Genomic DNA, 24,946 nt, shown 5'->3' on the forward strand with positions numbered 1-24,946 from the left:
ATTGAACAAAAAAAGTCATGATGAACTCTTACTAAAAGTTGTTTCGGTCCAAGCAGAGTACCATTTCTTTTTATATCTATAGAGTTTTGAGAAGTTCAAACATCTTAGAGCTAACTATAGAGGTAAGCATTTGTCAAATGAATCACTCTATTAGTCAGTTGATGAAAAGGCGTTGGGGAGCTTGGCTGTGATGACGCAGATCAAACTTGACCAAGACAATGACCAGGAACAAAATATATTTGTCAAGGCAAGGGTGTGTTGTATGTTTGTCAAGGCAAGTGTATGTTGGTCATAACGGGGCTGCACGAAGGCCTTGTCAAGAGGGCTGCATAGTAGCCATTTCTACTGACAACAGATCTGGCTTTGTCTTAATCAGGACAACAACTGGACTTATTTGGGAAGTTTGAGAAGGTTATGAACCTGAGTCAGGAGTCCTTTATGGGGTATGAAACAAAGGAAATCTGATCACATAGTAGCACCTAACTTGATTAGGGAACAAAGCAAATATCCTTTTGGAAGCTGTGCTTTTTAGGACTATAAGAAGACCCAAAGAGGAAGGGACAATTAAGTCATGTGGAGACTAGCTCTTTGGGTCAAAACAAGCAGCTGCTAGCCCCCATTTTTACCCATGAGGATTATCTGAATGCTTAGTTCTGTTATAAGGGACCACTGATCCTTCTTCCCTTAACATTAGTATTGGGGTTTTGTTTAGGTGGATGAACAGGGAGGATAGCAACTTTTTGGCTAAGAAAATCCTAGAAATTGATGCATTAACATAGTTTTAGTAAAGGTTTTCAATTTCGGGTACTGGACCCATGCCGGTCAATGCCCCAACCAGAAGGTTCTAGTTGGTATCAGCATATACACACATGGTAGGCCAATATGTACCATGATACCAAGAAGAGGGAAGACTAAGAGGAAGAGAAGAAGGAAAAAAAGATGAGGAAGCGAGGCAACAGCGGCGGCATCACTTGGCGGAGTGATGGCGGCGGATAGTGGAGGAAAGGGGCCACCGTAGGTGACAGTGGGGCTGGGAGGCTGTAGAAAGATTAGCCACATAGTCGTTTATCTATGACAACCTCTAATGCTCATGGTTGGATGTTTATTTTACTATTTCAACAGAGAAGCTAGTTTAGTTTAGTTGGTTTTATAATAAGTATCTCTTCAAGGCGCTACACTTTCACTTGAAAAGGAGTAGCTCCCTTAGGAGTCCTATTCATAACATGGACCCAATTGCTATACTGATAGATATGATCAATATTTTTGTATATGGATCTTTATTGCTCCTTGCTTTGTAGGATCCATGGATTAATTGTAGCGTAACCTTCTATGCAATGGAATACATGAAGGTTTGTATTATGGTGCATTATGGTGTCATGTGTGCTGGTAGGTAGGCGGCCTGAACATGTGACGAATTGTTGGGGGAGGGAGAGGAGGGGAGGAAAAAGGATGAGGAAGCATAGGAAGAAGATGGAGGAAGAATAAGAGGAGGTGGAAGAAGAAAAGGAAGCAGTAGTAGGCAAACCGTGCGGGCAATGGAGGATGCGAACATGGGCATAGAGTAGAACACATGAGATAACTTAAGGTTTTAATTTAGATTTTATTTTTTATTTTTAAAATTTTAAAAGGGCTAGGCTTACTGATCGGTCCAGGCCTGTTATGAGACCTGAATAAGATGGTAAGCCCAGTTCACAATCTTTACTGTTCATTTTACTGGGCTTAATGCTCGGCAATCCATGTATGACACATGAATTGCTTGAAATTAAGCTGATCCATGTGCCGGTCGGCATTTGGACTAGTAAGTATTGGCAATACCATACCGAATTGGGTGAAATCTCATTCCTTGAAATAGGTCACATTCCAATGAAAGAAATATTCTGATGAAGTTCCATAAGTATCCTGTTGCTTCTTTGTCCAGCCTTCTATACACTTCTGCCTCACCTCTCTAAATTCCTGATTATGGAGATGAGCAATTGTTCGTGGCTCTATAATCGATTATCTGGATCAGTGATTTAAAAAGCGATAGGCGCCAAAAGGCGCCAAGGTCCACAAACGCCCGAGGCGCTAGGCGCTCGCCCTAGCAAAGCGAGGCGCTAAATTATAAAAATATATAATATAATTATAAAAATATATAATATAATTATTTAAAATTATCTAAATTATAAAAATATATAATATAATTATAACAATAATTTTAAATAAATAAAAATTAACAACATTAAAATCAAAATAATATATTATTAATCTATTAACAGAAAATTAATCATTTCAAAATTCAAATAAACTTAATATTAAGAGTATACTGAGCCTGATGGAGAAACGAGGAAGCAGTTGCGAGCGGAGGGAAAGGGAAAGGGAGCGGAAGGCGCGAGCAGCGTGAGGCCTCGAGGGAGGCGCGAGCAGCGGGAAGGCTCGCGGGAGGCGAGAGGGCTCGCGGGAGGTGCGAGCAGCGGGAGGCGTGAGCAGCGGGAGTGCTCGAGGGAGGCGCGAGCAGCGGGAAGGCTTGCAGGAGACGCGAGCAGCGAGAGGGCTCGCGGGAGGCGCGAGCAGCGGGAGGGCTCGCAGGAGGCGCGAGCAGCGAGAGGGCTCGCGGGAGGCGCGAGCAGCGACAGCGGCAGCGAGCGACGAGATCGCGATCGGGATCGGGATCGGGATCGGGATCGGGATCGAGAGCGGCAGCGACAGTAGGTTAGTGTTGGGTTAGGGTTAGGGTTAGGGTTGGGGTTATATCGGTTTAGTTGGTTCGATTGAACCAACTAACAACCGAACCAGGATCGAACCAGACCTAAAATTCTGGTTCGGTCGCCTTGGTTTACCCAGGCGCTCGCCCGAAGCGCCCAGCGCCTGGGCTCGGGCGAGCGCCCAGGCGGCGCCTGTTTGAAGCGCGTCGCCTGGGACATTAGCGAGGCGCTCGGGCCTCGCCTCGCCTCGCCCGAGCGCCTAGGCGAGCGCCCGAGCGCCTTTTGCAATCACTGATCTGGATGTGATATCAAACTCTCTTCCTTATCAATGCAGCAATCCTGCAGCAAGACTAGCACCTGTCATAGCCAAAGTCCATGACATCTCCCTTATTTTTGATGGTTTTCTTTAAGAGGTTAATAAGTACTTGGTCTGCTCTCTTAATGTTGCAAAGGTGATAGTTGTAGCTAGCAATAAATTTGATAGTAATGATATGTTGCTCTATTCGTGGACATAACTATAGGTTTTCTTTGTCTTTCCTCTTCCTCTGCTTCTCGTTCCTCTCGAGTGGTATACCAACTAAAACAACCATCGACCTCCTCCAATCCTCCCCTCATCTTTTCTTCTTTATTATTTTTAGTTTGTGCTATAATTGGCCAATGTCAAACTAATTTAGACCATTATTTGATAATAAGGCTGAAGCTTGACTGAATTCAGATCAGGATTATACAAAATTGATATAGATCATGCATATTGTCTCAGATTCACTGATGTCATGAACTATGATCACTAGCTTAATTTAGAGAACAGCATGGAACTCTTACCTCCAGCAACTTGTCTAATTAATTCCTGCTTTGTTCTATTGTAACTTGTGTTTTAGTTGGCTGATGTATTTGAACAAAAATCTTGTACTTTAGTTGGAAACCATTTTCTTTTGTTAGCCATATTTTCCTGCAGAATTTTCATCTTCATCTTGTATTACATAAATGATGCATGATTTGTAGTCATCTTACATCAGAAGTGGTATGCTTCCACCATCAGATTGATAATTGATAATCAATTTGTTCATATTTCCTCATTACCTAGGCAATAGGTGGGTCAAATTTAAACTCATTTGTTTTTGGGTCATTTATTACAAAAAATTAATTCCTTTTACTGTTTTAACTGGATATTTTTGGATTGATTTGATTCTAGGTTTAGGCCTAATGATGAGCCAAATAGCTTAAACTCATAAATAATGCAAAAACAAGCTGCATTTACGAAACCATTTGTTTCATTTTAGCAATATAACCTAAATGCAATTTTAATTAAATTTGTTTCATGGATGTTGAGTTGACATGGTTGCTATATTGAGTTTTCGTTTCATTTTTAAATTGGGAATTTCATATCCAAGATTGTGACTTCCTCTGTATTCTAGTTTAACATTCATGGGGAAGTTAATAGTTGGATTTATCAGTTCATTATTTGTGGGAGGTAATAAGATGTAAATTGATATTAGTGACGTCTTTTCGTAAGTTACTAAATTCTGATTCCCAGTTTTTCTAGCAATTATCATAATTAATATCCGTAAGGCATTCATCACTACTCTTTTTCTTTGCATTAATTGTATGACATTATTTGTTCAGGTATATTGGAAAAGTTATATTTGTCTATGCTCCCAATAACTATTTTTTTTGGGTGGATTTGCATCTTTCGTTCTTGATATCGTAGGTTGGTTGGACTGCCCTTCATATGGCCAGTGCATAGGTAACATCATTCCTTCTAAAGTTCCTCTGGATGAGACGTATAATGACTCTGTGCTACCTGGCAAAAGATATTCTTCTAAACAAGTGATCAATAAACAAAGAAGACAAGGACGAGAAGTAAGTGTTATGTTTTGGCTGGGATACTGTTTCTAACTTCATTATTCATTACATGTAGCTTATGCTAATTTACATGGAAGTGTATAAGTCCTGTCATTCTGTCATCGATAATTTTTATAGGTTCCTTTGGCATTATGGTTTACTTTTAATGATAACTTGTTAACAGTTAAAAAAGTAGTATTTGGTTGTTTTAGTATTTTTTATTGTCTTAATAATAATTTAAGGAGCCATGATTGCCATAATCACTCTAACCCTTCCTCTTCCCATCATAATTAGTAGTCCAATCTTATAAATATTATTTATTTATTTTTCATTATAGATATAAACCAACCAAAAACAAATAAAATTGAAATGAGACATTCCTGTTCTAATTCATGAATAGCAAGCAATAACTGAATGCTAATGGTGTCCATTTTCTTGGTGGCTATGTAGCAATCATTTAAGTTCTACATATCTTGTTAATAGGGCTTGCAAATTATGTTTGATCAATTATCATTGTTGAGTAATCAACATTTTAACGATTCTTATCCAATTTTGGATTCTAGAATTCAGTGTCCATTTATCATGTCAGTGTTATGGTCCTATTTTAATTTTTTTATTACTTTTGCTTACTATTGTTCTCTCTTTTGTCATTTTTCTTATTTTCGTTGATTTTTGAGAGCAGTGGACAATGACAATGGCCAACTAACCAAAGGTGATTGACTTTTATAGTATTGATTTTGTTAACTCCAAGGTTGGTTGTTCGATGAACAAAGGGAAGAACACCCCGACTCGATTTGAACGTGACAATAGGCAACATGCATTGTCCTGGGAAGTTGAGGATGGTCGAAGAGGAAGCTGGAATCTGCATGTTGCTTGATCTCTCGACGTGCCACTTGAGACCCTACAAAAGATTGAGATCAGGGGTAGCCTGATTCAATCCCTCTGATGCCTAAGTCACTTGTGTTTGAGGTCTAGTGAAAGTAGGAGCGCAGAAGAGAGAGAGCCTCTAGATCCTTGTGGTTGGTGGTGGTTTAAGTGGTTAAAGGCAATTGCAGGGGTGGTGCAACCGTCAATTGAGATGGTAGCTGAGGTGGAGTAGTACCCCCACTTTGTAGCCCAACCATCTAGCAAGGTGGCATGACTCAACCAACTACCAAGGTGGCATAATTTCCACTGACATGACTCAATCACCTGCCAAGGTGGTGTAACCGTCAAGCCAAGATGTCTCAACTGCCCCCTATGCGGTAATTGTTCTGCAGAGGTTGCAGCCCTCATTGTTGGGGTGGAGGTGTTCATGTGTTAGTTTTGAAATGGTTCATTTTGTCCTCTATCACATTCCATGAAGCAGCTGTGCAAATCTGTATATTTTTTGTTTTACCATATTTGTTATAATGAGCAGCCACACAAGCAGAGATGAATGTTTTCATAGATGAATTAACCTAGGATTGAAATTTCATATCGTACCGGAGTTTCGAGCTTTGCTTGGTATGGGCATACCAAACGGTATGCTTAAAAAAAATTAAATTAATTTTAATATTGAATAATATTAAATATATAAAAGCACATAAATTTAAAAAATAATATTATATATATTATATTTAAACGATATTAAATATATAAAAAATATATAACTTAGTAGCCCCACCCGAACCTTAGGCGAATAGCTATGGCGTCGAGGGATGGTAGCGGGCACCGCAGCGAAGGAGCGGAAGAAGAATCTTCTTCCGTGTCGAGGGAACGATGGCAACGGGCACCGAAGAGCTGCAGTGTCGTGGGATGGCAGCGGCCGTCACAGTGAAGGAACGAAAGAAGAAGAATCCTCTTCGGTGTCGAGGGAATGATGGCAGCAGGTGTCGAAGAGCTGCAACATCGAGGGAGCGATGGCAATGGGTGCTGCAGCGATGAAGAAGAACAAGAAGGAGGCGGAGGAGGAGGAGGAGGCGATGTCGGGTACTATTTCTGGAAGCTTCTCCCTCTTTCTCTCCCTTTTTCAAATGCCTCTTCCTCGCCTCGCTGCAGCCGGGCTGATATTACCTGGTTGTAGGCGGTCTGCGTGTCGGTCACCTGGCGGACCAGTATGTACCACCCTGTCACGGACTTAGCTGGTTTTGCCTAAGTCGTGCGGCACCCTTGCGTGTCCGTCCGCAAAGGTCAGCCTCCCCGAAACCTCCCATGGTCCCTTAGGACTTACAAAAGAGAAAACGGGTTAGAAAAAACACCTCACTCGGGATCTACAAGCAAACATCTCAGGAAACACTTCATAGACAATGCAAATTACAAATAGACTTTACAAGCTCTGAACGGTTGCACAACAAAGGGTCAAAATGGTCCACTACAGACCGAATATCTCTCATTGGTGTCCACATGATTCAACCTTTATTTACAAGCCTAAGATGGCCACCAAACCCAACTAAAATAGGGCTGTTAAGCCTTCGACCGTTCCTCTACGTGTTGTGTAAAGCATGAACAAACAGAAAGACACGAATATACATAAGTATTACATTAAACATCCTGTTTAAAACTTTGTCCGTGACATTCTCCACCACTTATTCCTTCGACGTCATCGTCGAAGCCTTTGCCGACATTGCAACTCCTCGCCTTTGCTAAGTCTTCAATCTTCTGCTCCAACTGCAATGCGCCTCTTGGCTCCCAATTGCTTTTCGTTGCTGTTGTTGAGTAGTCGAACTTTTGATCCACTATGCTGTTTCAACTCACCAATGACTTTGACTCTAGTGTGGGGTTGGCTGAGTTGTGTTAATCTTTGTTGATTCCTGCGGATCCTCCAGATGAAGGAAAAGACCATCCTTACTATGTGCTAGTCTCTCAAATGCCTCATGCTGCTTGAATTGGGTGGATGCTTGTTGGAGCTTTAACGAGCATCGTCTCGTAAACTTTCAAAGTTTTAGGTCCTTCCTCCACAAAATGTCCATCAACTCTTTTTTCATTTAGTTGTCACTTCCAAGTAGATTCGCATCATTTCCGTTTTCGATTGACATTCTGTTGGGAAATGAAGCGGATAATCTACTCTCAGTAGCACCGATCACCATTGGTGAGGATTTGACAACTATTGTCTTTTATTATCTTCGAAGGGTCTTTGAACTTGTGCAACGCTCCTCTACTAGATAGATAAGAGAATTGGGGTACTCGGTTTCGCCCATTCTCTTAAGAGTTGAGAAGGCAATGGTTACTTGACTTTGTCCATCTCCTCAAGGGTTGTACTCCATGCATCGAGCTGGTTACTGACCTTCGTCTGCTCTTTGCTCACACTTCTGAAGCACTCGAAGTGTTTGCACTCCTTGCATTGAGTTAGCTACTGTGATTCACCTTCTCAATGCCATCGAATTTTTAGAATGCAGGAAGTTTTCACCCTAACTTGGAGTAATTCTCTAATAGATTTGGTCGCCTCTGGGATTGTACCGTCTTCTCCATCAACCCTGCCGCCTACTCCACTAAGTAGCAAAGGTACAACACCGCGTACTGCCTGCTTCATTCCTTGGTCGTGCACTCTTGCATGACTCGAAGTCCTTCACTTTCGGGTATCTTAATGAAAAGCTCGTTGACACCGGTCTTACGAAGTTCCTTGGCCTCTGCCCTTTAGCCTTGTCTTGGTACTTGGAGTTTGCCTCTGCATGCCCCACTTCCTTGGCCCCTTTCACGACCAAGTGCTCTCCCTCCATGGGTCCTCCGCGTCCTCTTGCCCCGTGCCAAGGCCTTTTGAACCCAACTTCGCCGCCGCAAGTTGAGTTGCCTTAGTTCCTCCATCAAATGCTTATCCGAGATAAGATGCATGTGCCCATAAGCCCCCTTCGTCTTTGGCACCATGCAAGATGAGTCCGCTCCATCAGAATGAAGGACCCATGGAACAACATGATCCTGCTCTTGCCTCTACAAGAGTTCATCTCCTTGGCCTCTGTCTAAGGAAAGCTCTGTGCCTCTGCTCCATGTTCTATCTTCTATGCCGGCTCCCTTCATGCGGTTTGGGTACTTCGCCAAGTTACACCCAAGTTGCTCTGCTCCTCGTTTTTGCATTGAGTTGATGGTGGCCGCCTATCATTCCACGGGTCAGCCCTCCCTTGAGTTTGATTTCCATATCGACTCCAAGTGTGCCTTCATTTGTGTTGCTTTGGGTTGCTCCCCCACTTGATCTTGTAATGCATCCACCAATGCATTCTCTCAAGCGAGATCATGCGACGATTCGTCGCCACTCGCTCGGTCCATTGAGCTTCGTGGAGTTGTTGTTTTTTAGGTACTCCTCAATATGTGCGGTCTATTGCACATAATTCTTCCTCTGGAGAACCGTGACCTATCCCTCTTAGATATCTGTGCTGTTGGAGCAACATCTCTCTTCGCTTCTTTCTCTCTGAATGTTTCGGAGACCACCATCCCCTTGGACTACTCCAATTTGCTGAACAAACTATGCATTGTTTTGCCTCCTACAAACGCACTTGCTAGTTTACGACTCCACGTCAATACAGCCCCCGCTGCACTACTCAAGGCCTAGCAACATGCTGAACTCGCTGCACACTTCAGCCTCCTACGGACGTATCCTTCCCATGTCGAAGAGAAAGTTTCAATGCTCCATGGCGTCGAGTTTCGGTCGCCTTGAGATGGCTACGAACATTCCATCGTCTGCATACAAGCCCTTGCATGAGTATCAAATTCTTCGAGTTAGCATTTCCCCTCACCTCTGTGAGCTTTGCACAACTCTTTCGGTCGCTGAGCAACTCATTCCACCTTGCATGGTCTCATCCTTTACCAAGCGCCTCACCTGCCTTGAGCACCATCAAGTGTAGTTGTCAACGTCAAGTCGTAGCTCGAACTCGGCCATCCCAACCTTTGTGTGCTACGCATTCTTCCAAGCTTGCTTGTTCTCGTGGTGCCTCTTGCGCGAAGGGTTGGTCATTCCTCTGAATGCCAATCTCAAATGCCCGCTCCTCCGAACGATTCCCTTTCCCTACATCTCCATGCCCGTTTTCCCCCAAACTTTCGTGCGTGTGCTGATTGCCTTCAACACAGCCCCGTTAGGTCCCTCACATTTGCATGCTAAGTGTTTCTATGAGTGCTTGTCCCACTCTGATACTATAATGTCATGGACTTAGTTGGTTTTGCCTAAGTCGTGCGGCACCCTTACGTGTCCGTCCGCAAAGGTTAGCCTCTCCGAAACCTCCCATGGTCCCTTAGGACCTACAAAAAAGAAAACGGGTTAGAGAAAGCGCCTCTCACGGGATCCACAAGCAAACATTTCAGGAAACACTTCATAGACAATGCAAATTACAAACAGATTTTACAAGCTCTGAACGGTTGGACAACAAAGGGTCAAAATGGTCCACTACAGATCGAATATCTCTCACTGGTGTCCACATGATACAACCTTTATTTACAAGCCTAAGAAGGCCACCAAACCCAACTAAAATAAGGTTGTTAAGCCTTCGACCGTTCCTCTACATCCTGTGCAAAGCATAAACAAACAGAAAGACACAGACATACATAAGTATTACATTAAACATCCTATTTAGAACTTTGTCCGTGACAGCCCGGTACGAGTGGTATCATTTGGTATTCAAACCTTGGAATTAACTGAAGAACATCATCAACTGAAAGATCAACCTTTAGCTGTTCCAGCTTTATGAGCTGCAGGGATGTTATTGGATGATGTTACAGTTTCCTTATATTTTCCTTTGTTGGTTCCTGATCTAATTCAAACACATGGGAAAGGGTGTGGGATGAAGAAATCAACCAGATTTTCTTTTAGTGGTGAGCTGACAGCATGGCATTAGTGGATTCATCTTTTCCATTGATGGATGATGGTCTAACTCAAACACATGGGAAAGAGTTGAGGATTAGGAAAGCAACCAATGCCTTACACTGTTGGTCTTAACTTTTGTGTAGAGTTGTGTGAGTATTGAGATTTGGTTGTCCATCTGAGTTGGAGACCTAGTGTTTAATGAAAGTGTTGCGTTGGAGTTAAATGGATGCCCATATAATGCTTTATCAGTAAGGCCTGCTGGATAGGGTTGCTTGTTCGTGTTACATGAGTTTTGTGTTGTTAAATAGATTAGCTACGGGGCCCTTATTATTTCTCTGTTATTGAGTTTCCAGCCTCTACTTCATTTATTTTTTTTGTTCCACCTTTTCGCTTTCCTGTTATTTATTTCTGAAACAACTTTTGTTTATTGTCTTTGTTGTGACTTTCTCAGTTCTGGAGGTGGGAAATTAATCACTCCCCCTCCTTGAGCATCCTTTTTTTTCTTTTTGCAAACTTCGAGGACTTGTATCGTTACCTACGACTTCAGCAGAAATATTGGATGAGATCCTTCTTATATGACTGCCAATTTTGTCATTTACAGATTTCAGTGTCCTTTTTCGATGATTATAATACTTCATCGTGTTACTCTGTTTAAAGCCTTAAATAGCTCTTTCGTCAGATCTGGATTCTATGTTCTTGTAGTGCTATTTTCAGAGAACTGTTGTGAACCGTTTAAATGTTGCTTGAGAATGAGCTTCCAGTTGCTTATTTTAAGGGAATATTATATGTTTGTTTGCTAGGAATCTAAAATTCTTTTGAGACTATAACATCTGTCTTATAACCTTATTGATTATCTTCATGTACTGCTGATTACTATCCCGATTTCAATTTTGTTTTGTTTAAGTTTGATACGTAGTTGGGTACTCCACAACCTAGAACTCGCATTCTCTTATATGCACTCGGGTGGCGTTAGGTTGTCCACATATTTGGGATACTGTTGAGAGCTCGATTTTATGGTTGAATTCCATTTTGAATTCAACTTGGTAAGTTAGTTACATGGTCTAGTTTTACTATAATATTCTCATAAGTTCTTTTCTGCAGCTTGGCTTGGTCATTGATTTGACAAATACAAATCGTTACTACTCACCATTAGAATGGACGAAGCTAGGTATTAAGTATGTCAAGGTAACAAATTCATCTTTTTATAGAGCTTTTTTTTCTTTGTAATTGTTAGATTGAGGTGCTTAAATCATTTCCTGGTACAGATTGCATGCAAGGGGCGAGATTCTGTACCAGATAATGAGTCTGTGAATTTGTTTGTTCATGAGGTAAGTTCTTCTAGTGCCTTTTAATTATTTGTAATCCTACATAACTCTCAATATTGTTGGGCATACTGATTTATACAATGTGGTGCTGAATTTGTCTCAAATGGACCCCACAACTATGTTTATCTTTTTATTCTTGACAAGAATTTATAGTTTTCTTCGGTATCTTGGTTTGAGTATCACTAAAGGATTACAATTTCAAATAATACTGCCCGTATCGGGTGGGACGTATCGGTTCGTCAGCTGACCGGTAGACGGACTGCCCGTTACCGGATGGAATATATATATATATATATATATAAACGAGACGACATCGCCGAGGTTGCATCGCCTCGACGATGTCGCCCCGAGTGGGAGACGGAAAAGGCGATGTCGTTGAGGCGATGTGACGTCGCCTTTTATAAATAAATAAATAAATAAATAAATAAATAAATATATATATATATATTTATTTATTTATGTATATACCGAGCGGTATACCGAACGGTATATAGTATCGTACCATACCAAGCGAATGTCGAAACTTCAGTACGGTACGAAATTTCAATCCTTGGTATCACTATCATGCACATGATTTATCTTCATTTTTGTTTTGGTTGGTTGGAGATAAAATAACCAACTGATCATCAAGATACAATTCTTTATGATCTTAACCCTTTGATTAATTGGATAAAATAACCTGTTGATTATCAACATATATGTGCTTGTGCTGAGATGAGAATGTTGAGATGGATGAGTGGAGTTATTCTTGGGTATTGATAGTATTCTTGGGTATCTTGGTTTGAGTATCACTATCATGCACATGATTTATTTTCATTTTTGTTTTGTTTGGTTGGAGATAAAATAACCAACCGATCAACAAGATACGATTCTTTATGATATTAACCCTTTGATTAATTAGATAAAATAATCTATTGATTGTCAACATGCATGTACTTGTGCCGAGATGCGAATGTTGAGATGGATGTGTGGAGTTACTAGGAAAGACAAGAAAAAAATATTTTTATTCGTGAACAACTAGGTATCACTTTAATAGAGGATAAATCATTTAAGGTGGTATAAACATATGCTTAGGAGATCTTTAGATGTAGTAGTCGGAAGAGTTGAAATGATTAATATTAATGGTTCGGGGAAAGATAGAGGAAAACCTAAAAAATACTTTAATAGAAACTATGTATAAAGATTTAAGTACTTTAAACCAAGGCTTGCAATACCGAATGATACTACCCGTACCGGGCGGTATGTACCGATTCGTTAGCAGACCATTACACGAACCATCCGCTACCGAGTGGTACCGTCGATTGAGGCCGTTATTATCGACGGTGACCGAGGGAGAAGAAAGAGGGAGAAGGTGAAAGAAGACGTGGAAGGGGAAGAAAGAAATAGGAAAAAAAAAAAGGGGAACCTGAGATCGATGCCGCTCTCCTCGTCTACGGCGACTTCTCATCCGCGCGTGGGGAGAAGAGTATTGGCATTGCAGGGCGAAGAGAGGCGATGCCTCAGCAAATTTTTTTTTTTTTGGCGACGTCACCCGAGAAGAGATATGACGTCGCATTTTTTTTTTTCTACGACAATGCCTCGGTGATGTCGCAAATTTTTCTTTTTTTTCTGTGACGTCGCAAATATTTTTTTTTTTTCTGCGTCGTTGGTTGAGAAGAGAGGCGACGTCGCCCCGCGTGGGGAGAAGAAAGGTATACCGAGCGGCATGGTATGCAGTACCGAATGGTTCCGCCCAGTACGGGCGGTACGTACCGATCCGACGGCATATCGGTATGCGGACCGCTCGGTACTGCTACAGTGCTACACCATTACACTATGGTAGTGCTACAATGCATACTGTAGCGGTGCTACAGTACTACAGTGCTCGGTACACCGGTACCGTACCGAGTCAACCTCGAAACACCGGTACGGCACGGTATTGCATACCTTGTCGAGCGGTATACCGAAATATACTGCTCGGTATACAATACCGTATTGTACCAAGCAAATTTCGAAATTCCGGTACGGTATGAAATTTCAATCCTTGCTTTAAACTTAATTAAACGTATGACTTTTTCCATATGTTAAAGGCGGTAAAAGATTCATGTTGCCAACCCCAAATGATTGGGACTTACGGTTTTGTTATGTATCGTCAACATTCAATTGTTGATAATTGTAACTTCATATAATAAAAATTTGCTATCTTGTATTGTGTAGGATAACATTTAGGTTTCTACTTGTGATATATTCATTTTCACCAACATAATATTAAATACGGCATAGACATACACAGAAGAGCAGAAAATTTTGCTTGTTCATGCATGCTATGAGTGTGAACTATCAAGTATATAGCACAATAATGCAGCATGAGAGAAAAATTGTGTAAGCGGAGGAGAAGCGGTATCATGTGGCAGAGAGGGGGGGTGTGGACAGGCGGTATCATGTAGCAGGATAGAGGAGAAACAGAATAGCAGCAGACGAGGGAGAAAGAGAAAAAAAAAAAGAAGATGAAAGTGGTTATGATGGATACAAGTATCGGGTGGTCAAGTGCTAGCCCGTTGTGGTAGGTTTAATGGTTGGAGCTTTGTCTCAAACTAGACGGTGAAATTGCCTGGTCTGCTTACCAGTTAGCCTTCAGAACTGTAAAATCTAATCTTTATCAACTAGTGTGGCTAAAGTTTGAATCCATGCTTATTAATATACTTCAGATAGTTGGTTCAGTTTTGGATGTTAGTAAGTTTCAAGGCTTAGATAACATGATTCCCAAAGTTTAAGTCCATTACCTAATTTTTACAAAAAGGTTAAATATAAACCTACTACAGTATCTCTCATTGAAGGAACCACTGAACTTTTGATTATGCCATTTTGTCATTTCATTACCTCTGAATTTTCATTTCAGTGTAGATCTTTTTTCTCTTTTTTTTGGAGGACATTGATAGGCAATAGCTTATCCAGTTCATTTTCATTTAGATAATGCATAATTAGAAAAGCATTAGAAAAACAAACACAAACTTTGGGAAGCCCTGAAGACCATCAAATAAAAGAAGAAAAAACAAAGGTAATTTTTCATTTAGACTTACAATCTATGAACAAAAGTTTGGAAATCTATTTAGTCTGCTTTTAAGGCACATTAATATTTTAATTGTTAAATCTCTTCCAAGTACTCTTTAACAGATATCCAGGGTCAGTGTCCTGATTTCTGAAGATCTTTATGTTTGATGTCTGGCATGCCAAAGAGGCAAATCCTTCCAAGATTGTTCTGAAATTTGTTGGAACATTTACAGAATGCTGACTTCCTAATGAGTATTTAAGCCACAAGGGAGAATGAGAGATCCCAGAGTGACAATAAAAAAATTCTAGACATTCAATCCCTGCTTTCACCCGGATAAAAGATGATTACTGTTCTGTGTAGGCAAATCCTTCCAAGATTGCAGTAACACTGTAGCAGTGTACAGTGCTCGGTACACGTGAGTGTACGGCTCGGTACACCTGGGTGTACCGAGCGGTATACCGTACCGTACCAGTACCGAGCCCAGGTCGAAACGCCAGTACGGTACGGTACGGCGAACCTTGGTTCCTGCAATTGAATAACCTGCACCACCCTTCATGATGGTAACTTTAAAATCTTGAGACAGAATTCCCATCTCAACTTGTTCTTTTCCTTTGTAAACTGAAAACTAGGTAACTGGACACCTGTCCTTTTTAGCAATCTTTGTTCTGCACCAGACAAAAGATGGCAGGATTGTATCTATGTTTTTAATTAGTCAATCAAGCAAAAAGATACTGACAGAAACATTATTGACATTTGAGATAATACTGAATTAGAAAGAGTTTTGATAAGAATGTACTTTTCCAACTTTCCAGCATAGTTTAAAATTTTTTCGTATCAGAGGCTCCCAATCTAATCGGAGTATAAAGCCCTGGTCTTGCAGGTAGCCCAAGGTAGAGGAGGGTGATATTAGAAAGCTGACAGTTCATCATTCCTGCTAAAGTAATTGCATTATTTCCATCACCACCCAAAAGGATAGCTCTTGGTTTGGAGAAGTTAACAGAGAGCCTGGATATTAAAGTATAATTTTAAAAATCACAATAGAATCCTTCTTTGCGTTACAGAATGAGGCCTGTAATGAGAAAGAATAATTGCAAAGACACAGCAGATGCCCCAAATAAGGGGCATTTCCGAGTCCTAATAATTAAGCCAACTTTCAGTCTTTGAGACTACCATTGCAAAGGGTCGATAGCCATAACAAACAGTAAGGGAGAAACATGTTCTCTGTGCCCTAATTAGTCAATCAAGACAAAAGAATGCAGGATTGCATCTAGTTTTTTAGTTAGTCAATCAAGCAAGTAAATACTGACATGTAATGAATTGGGAAATGAGATATGCTGAATGAAAAAGAATTTTGATAAGGATATACTTTCCCAACTGTCCATCATAGTTTAAAACTTTTTTATTTGAGGCTCTCAATCTATCGGAGTGAAGTCCCTGGTTTTACAGGTAGCCCAAGGTGGGGGAGGGGGATACAGAAAGCTGACATTTCATTGTTCCTTCTAAAGTAAATGCATCATTTCTATCACCACTCAAAAAGTTGGCTCTTGTTTGGAGCGGTTATTAGAAGGCCCAGACAACAATTCAAAGTGGTAAAGGATGATTTTAAGAATCAATAGTATCTTCCATTTATCAGAATAACGGTCTATCATTTGCAAGTTGCAAAGACAGTAGCAGATGTCCCAATTGAGGTGCATTTCCCAGTCCTATAATTAAGCCAACCTCAGCTTTTTAGGTTACCATCACAAGGGTCCATAGCCAAAACAAACTGTTAGGGAGAAAGATGATCTTTCTGCCTTACAACTCTTTTAGGAGATGATTGCTTTCCTTCTGGTCTATTTGTCAAATGTCCTGTCAGTTGTGTTAAAACTTTCTCAGAATCCAGCTTCAAAATGAGGCCATTGAACTTGTGTTTGACTTCATAATGAATAGGTTCATGATATGTCAATGGAGGATTCCGAACCTTCGATGAACACATATCAAGAAGAGATTGAATTCGAAATGACCTTTGTGAGCAACACAAAGTTTGGAATTGGTCAAAAGTTTAGCCAAGACATTTAAAGGTTCATGGGCTTGAAATCTTTGATATGAACTCTTTCATCCATTTTAAAAGGTTTATGGATGGCCGATACTATCTAGGTAACATTTATCATGATGGAAGTCTAGAAAGTTTTTCACCTGTCAGAGTTACGGAGGTCCCAGAATATATTATATAAAGCTATAATGAAGGTTATTGGATCAGCAGCTTTATTCCAAGCATGAGAAAACAATAGTCAAGTGATTTAGCATGTGTCATGCATATAGTTCTATCCATTGATACTTTTATGATCATCGGTGAAGAATAGATTTGTATAAAAACCTCTAAAGGCAAGTTTGATGTAGTCCAATTATCTGATGATTCATCCTTAAATATTTATTTGCAGAGTAAAGGTTTTTCCTTTCTTCATTTGCCGATGCTTAGAAAATATTTCGTTGTTTTCATCTCCTTCATCCACCAAGCTTGGTATACCAGTGGTTTTACTAGCTAATTCTTTATGAGCAGCTTTAGGCTTAATTCACTCAAAATGAATCTTTTCGGATTATAAGAACAAATCTTTTTTTTAGAGCACACATTTAACAAATTTGAAGCTTTTATGGCTCATGGTGTCAGTGAAAGGATGGCCAAGTGAAAGTTAGATGAAGTTTCTTTTGGGTTAGACTCGGAAGCTTTGGGGAGAACTGAATTTCCTGAATTAAATTCTTTCTGATTATGTGTATTTTTGTTGAGCTTCAACTATAAATTATGAGCTACAGAAGGTATATCTTTTAAAAACTTAAATAAGTAAAGGCATACAGGTGAAACTTGTCAGTTATGATGTTTATCGTGATAGTCCTATGACAGCCCTTGGTGGCATTATGCATAGATTGTTAGGTTATGGTTTGGGATTATGTCTATTCGTTGGCGATTTGGGATTCATAATTTACCCGATCTTATTTCTGATATCAGGTTTTACAGTTCCTATCCCGTCAAAGGCACTCAAAAAAGTATATTCTTGTTCATTGCACTCATGGACACAACCGTACAGGATTTATGATCATCCATTACCTCATGCGGACACAGCCAATGCATGTCGCTGAAGTATGCAATGTTGTTATGTTGTAGCTCACAGTTTGGTTATTCATAGACCTATGAAACTTTTTATTGTTTGTTTTGTTTTCTTATTGAACAGGCATTGCAAATTTTTTCTCAAGCACGTCCCCCAGGAATATATAAGCAGGATTACATCGAAGCACTTTATATGTTTTATCACGAGAGTCCTGAGAACATTGTTTGCCCTTCCACTCCAGAATGGAAAAGATCTTCTGATCTTGATCTAAATGGTGAAGCTGCACAAGATGATGATGATGATGATGAGGGTGATACTGCAGCTCGGTTGCCTGTGCAAGTTTCACTAAGTGCAAGTTTCTTTCTTTTCTTTTTCTTCTTTCCTTTCTATGATACTGTTAGCTCTTCAAAATTTTGTATGTCTGCCTGTAAAGTAGCATTATTCGCTGATCTATTCTGAACCATGCTATATGATGAATGGTATCGTCCAAAAGGATATTTTGGGTATCAATGCATAATGTTTCTATCTTCTTTCTGTTCCTCTTGTTCTCTTAGTCCTTTCTGGTCAGTTTTGCTTTTCAAGATGAGTAACATGATTATACATATGCATTATATTGGTGATCTACATTATTGTGTAAATCAAATTTTGAATTATAAAGTATTTCCTTTTCTGCTTTGTATGAGGCAAGGTTTCGGTTTCGGTCCAAGTACATACTGGTGTATCAACACATGATATGCTGGCATACCAGTCAGCACGATGAGAAGAGGGGAGAATGAGGAGTCATATGGAGGAGAAAATATGATGATGCAGCTGGCCGACAAGGCGACGGAGCAGTGGCAGTGGTGGCGAGGCAGTGGGGAGGAGGAATAAGAGACGAAGTAGGGAAGAGCCATATCAAGAGAAACAAAGGGTGAGAGTTAGGAGCATGGGAGGAAAAAAAAGAACAAGAAAAGGAACAACTGCCAAAAGCTGTAAAAATAAAAAAAAGAGGATATGGGCACCGGGTGGTAGGTTTACCACTTGGTACCCTCCGTTGCAATCATAAAACCAGACGGTGAGCCTGGTATGGTAGGGTTACTGGACAGCTGTCTGGTCCGTGTCCCATTCTGTGGTTGATCTGGTAAATACCAGTTGGTATGGATTGGTCCTACCAGTTTTCATATTGATGATATTATGTTCTTTCATGTTTTCTATTGAATTTATCTTGATTGTTTTTACAAAGTTAAGCCTCTTTTAGTTTTGCAAATACACTCGATTGAATCTAAAATTAAATGAATTTCCTTTATGAGATTGGTGCTTGCTCAGATTCTTTGTTTATGATAAACATTCGTATTTATCCCACTAAATTGATGCAGTTTCACATTCAGTGGCATTTATTGGTCGCTGTGATTGACTTAGAAAATTGCCTAATTTTGCAATTGTGTCCTTTTTTCAGGAGCATACTGACAGCAAGATTTTGACAAATGATGATATTCTGGGTGATGCAATACCAATTGACCAGCAAGATGCCATGCGTCATCTCTGTTATCAAATGCTTGATTTAACAGCTACAGTATGAAATCTTTAGACTTTCCTGTGATTTCTTGTAAACTGTTGTTGTTGTTTTAATCATGTTGTATACATTAAATGTCCACTAAACAATATTGCATGAGTTGTAGAAAGTAGCTGCAGTTAGACTCAAAGTTGGGTCAATAGGTTTATCTGTCTTGTACCGTTTCAGCAATATCACAAATTATGTCTCAGTTTCTTCTCAAGTTCAGTATATTTTTTCTTCTATACTGGTGTTATTTTCGAAGCAAGAACATGTAGCTTGGCAAACTTCGTTTGGACTTGATTTTCAGGACACAGTTGATTAGATTAAAACTACAATAACCTTTTACAGCGTATACACTCTGTGGGATGGACCATTTTTTTTCAAATTAGTGATATACAACATTATGCAAAAAAGATATATATGTTGTTGGACTATGATTAAAACCCTTGTTCACTGCATTTTCTAATTAATTATCTTATTATATCACAATTTTTCCATTGTAGGGAAGAGGAAGTGCACAATTTCCTGGTTCGCATCCTGTTTCTCTCAACAGGTTTACATATATTCTTTAGTACCCTTTGTATTCATTTAATTGAAAAATTATCAGGTATTTTTTTTGTTCAAAATTATGAACTTTAGCGTCCTATTGTTCATGGCATAAAATGTAAGATTTAGAAGTGATCAGAAGTTACATTTTAATTAATTGTTCTCCTTGATAATTCATGGGCATTGTTTTGGTTTCAGATTTATAAAGCTTATGCTGCATTGTTGTTGATTGTAGTTTCTGGTTTATATGTATTGGAGATGACCAGGTGGTTATAAATGTATGGATGATGTGACTTAGTACTGTCTTAAATTGTTTATGGATAATTGGACTCTCAACTTGTAAGTACTGAAGAAACTTTTAGAAATGAAAATTTTGATCTTAGATAATAAAATTGACTGTATGATTCCCCAACTTGGTTTCCCTCTATGAGTTTTCTCTGCATTTGTCAAAAAATTTTAATCTTGTGAACAGCATGTAAGATGCTTCATGATGAAGTCTGTGTTCATGTACATGCTCAAGTACCTCGCCCATGAAAGTGCTGGATAGATGGCTTAAGGATCAAATATGTTGTAATACACATTGCACAACTCTGCTGACACAGGGCAAGCAGACGTTGTGATATTCATTTTGTCTTACATTTTTATTTATTAAGATTCATATTTGCTTAAAATAAGAGATTGATTTTTAGACTGTATAACATGACATGCAGGGATAATCTGCAACTACTAAGACAACGGTATTACTATGCTACATGGAAAGCTGATGGAACCCGGTATATGATGTTTATTACCAATACTGGCTGTTACTTAATTGATCGAAACTTTTGCTTTCGGAGGGTTCAAATGCGGTTTCCTCTGAAAAACCCTGCTGAGGTAAATTCATGTGGGTTTCTCACAAACACAATCTGAACTATTTTATTTGATCTAACCTGCTTGTTTTTTCATGCAAGGGTTTCCATAGCGGGACATTGATTGATGGCGAAATGATTATTGACAAAATCCCAGATGCAGGGCTGAAGAGAAGATATTTAGCATATGATTTGGTTGCATTAAATCATCACTCTGTTATAAAGGTAGGGTCTCATTCTGTATATTATATGTGCCTCATTGAATTTTTGATAGAATTAATTAGTGGGTTGCTTACACATAATACACCTATTGTGCTGTCCTGTTTGGCTATATTTTGCTGCTGGAGTATTAGGATAATTGTTATGATAGACACATTTCTAGAGTAGTTAGCATGATTCCTATTTTGTGCATCATGTGGGTCACTGGTTCGAGCTAATTTGCACTAAAGGTGGCACTATATCTTTACACAACAAGCATGACAAGGGATGCTAAACACAAATATGCCAAATTAGAAAATGAAATGCTAATTATTATTAACTATTTATTTACCACATAACTGGGCCATAATGTGTAGATTATATGCAACATACACAAGCTTGGAAGAGTTCAAAATATTATATCAAAGTAGATCCAAGCTATTGCTTCTGGGCTCAGCCTAAATTAATATGCCAATTATGCCTCAATTTGATTGCTCATTAGTAATTGTATAAACTAACTCAAAATTGGCAAATTAACTTAGTTAATGCATGAACTGTTCGGTTTTGCCCAAGCAAGACTGGTAATCATGCAAAGGCGTGTAAGCAACGAAGATTTATGTAGATCTGGGCTAGAACCATGCAGATCAGGTGTTGGTTTAGACTGCATTTACGTAGATTTTATCTAGATCTACAAAGATTTGGCCAAGTTGTAGATATTGGCTAGAATTAAGCAAAGGAATCCTATCTTACAAGTGGTTGATCACACATAAATCAGTCCTTGATGAGAGAGGTAATGCATGAAACAAATATTAAAACTAAAATTCTGGTTTACAACTTACCTTAATTGGAGAGAAAAATCTTCTTTCTCAGTTTCCAAAGCTTATAACTGGAGGGATGAATGAAGTGAAGAGAATATGGCTGTGAGCTTCAACTGGGTATCTTTGGCTTAAGTTTCAGCTAAGATCCCCCTTGAATGAGTGGGAGTTTTGAACTAGGTGGTAGGCCCACCACCTGGTACAAAGGCAGCACCGAGTAGATATCAGGCTGTAAAGCTTAATACAAGTTGGTCTGCACAGTAAACCCTGTTCCACAAATTTCTGTTTGAGCTGGCGGGCAGTACGTATTTAGGCTCTTGCTAATAGATATTCTATGTAATAAATAGTAGAATCCTTTGTATTGCCCAATCAGGATGGGCATGGATTGGGTTGACTTAGACTAGTTGGTGCTGGTTTTTTGTTGGGATCTAGTGGGGTCTCGAATCAACTCTAACCATCCATGTTGGTTTTGATTGAGATTTCCTAACCTAAATTAACCCTAAATCTGAAAAAGTAGACCAAACAACCTGTCCAGTTGTTGGTCATGCCACATATGTTCAGGTTGAACACAAGCTAAGGTGCAGTCCTAATGAACACAGTAAAGTTTACTGTGCATCAGCTAGTATTTCTTGTTTTTAGTACATTTGTCTCGCCTAACTTTACAAAGTCCTCGATGCTTTTGATGGCAACTCCACCCCACACTCCCAGCTACCTCCATCCCCAAAAAATGGATAGACAAAATTAGAAAAAAGGATGCAAAAAAGTTCTAGTTAAAAATGAATTTTCCTATGCCTTACCAGTAACGACTGCATGATAATATTTTGGAGTTCATGTCCCCTTTGTTAGTGCATATATCTTCCAAATCTTTGCCTACAATATATATATATATATATATCTTGTATTCCCTATCTTCAAACCAGCCTTAAGGTCACTTCTTTTGAGCTTCTCTTCAATATGAATTGGACCATTCTACTCTTTCTTATAATTTCTTTTGGTACATTATTACCTATTAAGTTAATTCTTCTATTGATGCTCCCAGCTGAACTTTCATCCTGTTTATGTCATCTCTTAATCTTTTTTGTAGAAAAAAGAATGGCTAGGAAAGGAGCCATCTGAATCTCTTTAGCCAATCAATTCATCACTAAGGTGTTATAATCAAGATCAGAGTTACAGGAATGCTTGAATCTGTATGTAATTAGAGATATTGGGATATGACCAGGGCAAGTATCTGCTAAAGATAATTCTGCTTAAGAGTAGGATACAATGACTCTCATTAAGCAGATAACAGGAATCTAACCAGCTTAGCTAATGTGGGTGTTTCTCTCATCTTACTCGAAGTTGATTTTTATTACTTATTGGAAGATCAAATTCTAATAATTTGGTTGAATTTGCCCTTTCTTCTGGATGTGGCTATATTTCTCTGCTGCGCAGATGGACTGCACTATCCCCCGCCTCTGATTTGTGGGACATTTGACTACCTCTAATATTTTCAAGTTTATTCATGAAGATAGAGTGATCAAAAGCAACATCGTGGTCACAGATGCTTGCTAGCGTTTAGCTCTGTGTATACATTGAATCTTTCTTTACCTCATTTAAGATAATCTAAAATGATTCTAGCAATAAAATAATAAAATGTTTCCTGTTTCTGCTGTTATTACACACTGTTGACATATTGGCTTGCTTTTCTTTGTAGCTTAAACGCCCTTTATACTTCATTTTTTGTTAAAAAAGGGGCTAAACCCAGGGCATGAGGCTTTCATCATTGCATGGGTCTGGCTAGGATTGATTTTGAATTAGCGAGAGAGAGATTGTCCTTGGTGAATGTGTGCATTTTATTACCTTTCCAGATGTATAAAATATTTTGATATTTCTTTCTTTTTTGTTAGCTTTCTGTGTTTAACCAAGTCTGATCAACTAAATTGCATCTGGCTTTTGTTGCTTGTGGATATTATCTAGGTTGTTTTCTTCACATTTTTATCCTTTTTGTTTCCAACCCTATATTTTATTCTATGTGGTAATTCAGAAATTTCTGTCTTAACTTTTTGATTTATATACTGAACTTTTTCACATTCAATTATACAATATTTTCTGTTGAAATAAGTTAAATTTCTGTAAGTGACAAACATATTATTTTATCCTTTCAGTTAGTTTTCATGTATTTCAATTTTCTATCTCCTGTTTCTTTTATAATAAAGGTGTGGCGTGCATTAATTCATCATGTCATCTTACCTCTTTTTTTGTTGATGCAGTTGCCCTTTTCTGAAAGGTGGAAACTGCTTGAGGAAGAAGTAGTTCGACCACGGAACAATGAAAGAAAACAATTTGAATTTGAGAGCAAAGGGCACCCTGTTTATAGATATGACATGGAGCCATTTTCAGTATGTAATTGAAAGAACACATCAGTTTGGTATTCTGGCGTGCAACATGTATTAATATCCTAGTTTTAAACAGGTTCGCAGGAAGGACTTTTGGTTTTTATCAACTGTTGCTAAACTCTTAAAGGAATTTATTCCAAGGCTTTCACATGAAGCTGATGGCCTTATATTTCAGGTACTTGGTTGTCTTTAGTAGAATTTGTATATTTGCTCTGCAATATCATGATGGTAATTTAGACTATGCTTTCATTTCTAGTGCAATTTGATTCAAGGATCGTCATTGGATTTGGGAATATATTTCCATATAGTGGTTTATACTTTCACATGTTTCTGATATGGGTTTGTTTAACTTTTTAAATTATTGAATTTCAGATAATACCCAATGATATCAGGAGATACAGGTAGGTGTACCGTTGAGTATAATAATGCTACCGTACCGGTCTGATAGGTTTCCAAAATTAATATCAGACTGAGATTTAAATTCTTGATGTTCAATGCCATGTCATGTCAACCACTTGGGTCATCAGCAGCTGTATGGTTTTCATAATATGTTACATGGACAGACGTCTATTCCTTTTTCTGGTCTGTTGGCAATTTATGTACCATGCTGCAAATAGCCACAGATCAGCAAGAAATCTTTGATTAAAAAAAGAATTATGAGGCAAGACTACTTGTTTTAAAGGAAGTTAAAAAAAAAAAGAAAGTTCATCATCTAAATACTGTTGCTTGTAAGGGTCTAGAAGTTGATCATATCCTTTTATATTTTTTTGTTCATAATTTGTGGGTCTGCATTTCTTCTAAGTGTGAGTTACAAGAATTATTTTAGTACAATTATTGTCATAACTTTAGGTTACTTTTACAAATTAGTCATCGTTTGTTGGACATTAAGATGAAAATATATTTCTACAATCTCATGTCATTT

General features: G+C 38.9%; 1 protein-coding gene across 2 annotated transcripts in view; it reads left to right on the forward strand.

Annotated features, from left to right (window-relative positions):
- The window catches only part of LOC103992112 (uncharacterized), a 34,726-nt gene that overhangs the window by 4,542 nt on the left and 5,238 nt on the right, over positions 1 to 24,946 (forward strand). The window contains exons 4-14 of one of the 2 annotated variants that reach the window (XM_065159968.1): positions 4,390 to 4,541; positions 11,371 to 11,454; positions 11,535 to 11,597; positions 17,609 to 17,740; positions 17,832 to 18,059; positions 19,144 to 19,260; positions 19,746 to 19,795; positions 20,499 to 20,661; positions 20,739 to 20,861; positions 23,899 to 24,027; positions 24,101 to 24,199. In XM_065159968.1, coding sequence (XP_065016040.1) covers positions 4,390 to 4,541; positions 11,371 to 11,454; positions 11,535 to 11,597; positions 17,609 to 17,740; positions 17,832 to 18,059; positions 19,144 to 19,260; positions 19,746 to 19,795; positions 20,499 to 20,661; positions 20,739 to 20,861; positions 23,899 to 24,027; positions 24,101 to 24,199 — 1,340 coding nt within the window. Of the gene's footprint in view, positions 1 to 4,389; positions 4,542 to 11,370; positions 11,455 to 11,534; positions 11,598 to 17,608; positions 17,741 to 17,831; positions 18,060 to 19,143; positions 19,261 to 19,745; positions 19,796 to 20,498; positions 20,662 to 20,738; positions 20,862 to 22,733; positions 22,940 to 23,898; positions 24,028 to 24,100; positions 24,200 to 24,946 lie in introns of those variants that run through there. The other variant, XM_065159969.1, reaches the window with a different exon arrangement.

The sequence above is a fragment of the Musa acuminata genome, chromosome BXJ3-7 (genome assembly GCF_036884655.1).
Source record: "Musa acuminata AAA Group cultivar baxijiao chromosome BXJ3-7, Cavendish_Baxijiao_AAA, whole genome shotgun sequence".
Lineage (NCBI taxonomy): Eukaryota > Viridiplantae > Streptophyta > Magnoliopsida > Zingiberales > Musaceae > Musa > Musa acuminata.